We start from the raw sequence: 3,272 nt of genomic DNA, 5'->3' as shown, positions 1-3,272 counted from the left end.
GTGACCAGCACCATGGTGAACATGAGGTATTTGCCAATGAGTGGCACATCCAGGGAGGTGGGAGGCACAATCTTGGAGATGAGCAACAGGAAGACGGTGAGAGCCAGCAGCACCGAGATGCACAACGTCATCTTCTCTCCACAGTCGGAGGGCAGGTAGAAGACGAGGATGGCCAGCGAGGTGATGAGTACGCAGGGGATGATGAGGTTGATGGTGTAGAAGAGGGGCTTGCGCTTAATGATGAAGTCATAAGTCACGTCCACGTAACTGGGGTCCTGCGGGTTCACCGTCCTCCGCCCTGGGAGGGCCAATATGTCCCACTCGCCACTGGGAGTGAAGTCGTCCATGCTGGCTGTGGGCGACTTGAGGACCATGTCGATCTCCGTGTGATCGTAGGTCCAGGAGCGGAACTTGAGGGTGCAGTTCTGCTGGTCGAAGGGGAAATGCTTCACCTCAATCTTGCAGGCACTCTTGTAGATGGCAGGGGGCAGCCACATGACGCTGCCGTTGGAGCGCACCACCACGTTGGTATAGAGGGACACCTCATAGGTCCCATCGGCACTGTGGGCGAGGGGCAGGGCATGGAGGAGAAAGAACAGTGTGAAACACATGGACACGGCCTGGCCTTCTGGAGTATTTCCCACTAATCACGCCTCTGTCGCCCCATGCCCTCACGTTCTGAAAGGAGCTTGTGTATTTTTCGGAAGGTTCATGGTAGGAAGAGTCCTACCATGAAGCAGTCTGAAGGTCTCGCATGGAATAGTTCATTTAAGCCTCACAATAGTCCAAAGAAGGTTTTATTATTGTGATCCCCATTTTACAGATGGAAAAACCAAGCCTCAGAGACATGGCTTCTCCAAGGCTGTTGTTGTTAAATGCTGTCGAGTCAGTTCCTATTCATAGTAACTCTATATAGGGTTTCCAAGGAACGGTTGGTGAGTTTGAACCACTGACCTAGTGGTTCAAACCGATTTTGCAGTCCAGTGCTTTAGTAAGTGGTACAGCTGGGATTCAAACTCAGGTTTGTTTGTGTCCAGTCCACAAACTCTTTAATCATTTCACATTTCTGTTGGTATCATTGCAACTCATGAAGAATCTCTCTAACTTCTTCCACCTACTAAGATATTTACATGTACCTACTGTAGTAAGTCAGTGCTACCAACACCAATAAAGCAACCAAGGCTCAAAGAGACAATATGGAGGACAGAGAAGGCACTGGGGATCAGGAGGCTGGTCCTGGTCCCAGCTGTGCCTGAATGAGTCAGACAGTACTTTCCCCTCCCTGGGCCCCCATCTGTAGCTGAAAGCACTGCCTCTGCCGTCTCTAATGCTTATTTCCGCTTAATGGCCTGAGTCTGGGAAGTACAGATGGGACCCGAGGCTGGACTCAGGACTGGTGGGCCCCTAGAGGTTGGGTCTGCTGCTCATATGGGGTCACCACGAGGCCCAGCCTCCCCCAGGCCTTTGTAAGAGCTGTGGGACATGTGTGAAGCCCACTCTGAGGCCATTCTAAGATCAAGGGATGCCTTGAGGAGACCAACAAGGGAAGTCTTGCTGGCCAAAGAATCTGGGAAAGAACACACTGACCGCATAGCTTGGGAGCAGGTACAAGAATCTCTATGTACTTGATTTTTGTTGTTGTTGTTGTCAGGTGCCATCGAGTCGGAACCGACTCATAGCGACCCATGCACAGCAGAACGAAACAATGTCCGATCCTGGGCCAACCTCACTACCCCTGCCACACTTGATGCCATCAATGATGCCACCTGGCTGATCTCGCTGCTTCGTTGTGGTTAAGAATCGGGCTGTTTCGCGGAAGATGAAGCGTTCCGCCTGTACAGCCTCAGACTGTACCAGGTGGCTATGAGTCAGAACTGACTCCACAGCACATAACAGCAACAAAATTCCCCAAATCCCTATGGTTGGTTGTAGTTCTCAAACACCTTGTTTTTGAGAATGTGAAAAGGAGTCTTCCTGTGGTGCTGTAGAATAAGCACAAGGTTGGCCGTTTAAACCCATCAGCCACTCCTAGGAAACCCCATACAGGGTCACTATGAGTCAGAACCCATTCAACTGCACTTAGCAACAACCAATGAAATGCATTGGACAAGTCATTAATATCACATGCAAGTAAATTTTTGCAGAAGATACTTTTTACATGTTTGCAGTAGTGCGTTGACAGGGAAGGGCCAGAAATTCAAGCAAGTTCAGAAGAGAACTGGAACTAGGGAAACCATTGCTAACATCAGATGGCTATTGACTAAAAGCAGGAAAATATTTGATTTTTAGCTAAACATAATTGAATGGATATTGTGATCTAAGGGTTATTGTGTTAATCATTAACTTTTGATGCATATGCTGCCCGGATAGGCTTCCTGCCGAAAAGTCTACTTAAAGCTGTATTGTAGATAATAAGGTCACTCTTGATTGACCATCTTGAGTCCCCTGCCACTTTCATTCTCCTTCCGCCCCCGAGACCCGTTTGTGCAGGGCTGGTTCCTGCGGGTCTTGACCTAACTCCACCACTCACTTGTTATATAGCACGATGTCGGGCAGCCAGAGGCGCTTTGCAGGGATCCTCAGGATGTTGACGCCTTCATAGTGGGAGCTGTCCCAGGCCAGGCGGTAATCGGTCCATTCCTGAGCAGACAGGCAAGGCCTGATCACTTGTAGGTCACTCACCACCATAGGGCAGCCCTGGAGGAAAAGTCCCCTGGGCTGGATACCCTGCAGTACACTTACCTGTCTCAGCCAGACGTTGGTGGTCATGATCTGTTCTCGCTCATTCTGGGGAGAGAAATGGGGCTATCAGTGCACTGGGAAGGAGAAGCCTTCACACGTGCACCTTACTTTACCACACTCTGAGCTCCAGATGACCCACTGCCAAGCTAACATTTCTTGAATGGCTCAAAAGTATTTAGCAGCCAGTACATTCAACACAAAGCTGATGGCCTTTCTCTAAGCCTGATCTCCTTCAGCATCCTTATCTCAGTGAATGGCACCCCCCACCCATCCAGTTTTATGAGCCAGAAACCTAGGCGTTATACGTGATATCTTATCTCTGATCCATCCATCCATGCTACAGATTCCATCTCCTATGTGTGCCTCAAATTTGTCTGCCTCTCTCCATCTCCATAACTGTTGCAGACCGTGTAAGACTGGTCAGAGGTTCGAGGCCCTATAGGCCCGAGTGTAACAGATCTAGCCACTTGGCAGTCAATAGCAAATTGTTTTTCATCTTAATATTCAGTTACATGTATTAATTTAATACA

At 49.1% G+C, this 3,272-nt stretch overlaps 1 protein-coding gene across 1 annotated transcript in view; it reads right to left on the bottom strand.

The window, feature by feature from the left end:
• CHRNB4 (cholinergic receptor, nicotinic, beta 4 (neuronal)) overlaps nucleotides 1-3,272 on the bottom strand; it is a 29,403-nt gene that overhangs the window by 9,353 nt on the left and 16,778 nt on the right. Inside the window, 3 exon segments of the mRNA XM_006870937.1 lie at nucleotides 69-561; nucleotides 2,531-2,640; nucleotides 2,743-2,787. Of these exon segments, the coding sequence (XP_006870999.1) occupies nucleotides 69-561; nucleotides 2,531-2,640; nucleotides 2,743-2,787 (648 nt within the window).

Source organism: Chrysochloris asiatica, unplaced genomic scaffold (genome assembly GCF_000296735.1).
Source record: "Chrysochloris asiatica unplaced genomic scaffold, ChrAsi1.0 scaffold00156, whole genome shotgun sequence".
NCBI classification, from domain to species: Eukaryota; Metazoa; Chordata; class Mammalia; order Afrosoricida; family Chrysochloridae; genus Chrysochloris; species Chrysochloris asiatica.
This window is presented reverse-complemented; position numbering and strand designations above follow the sequence as displayed.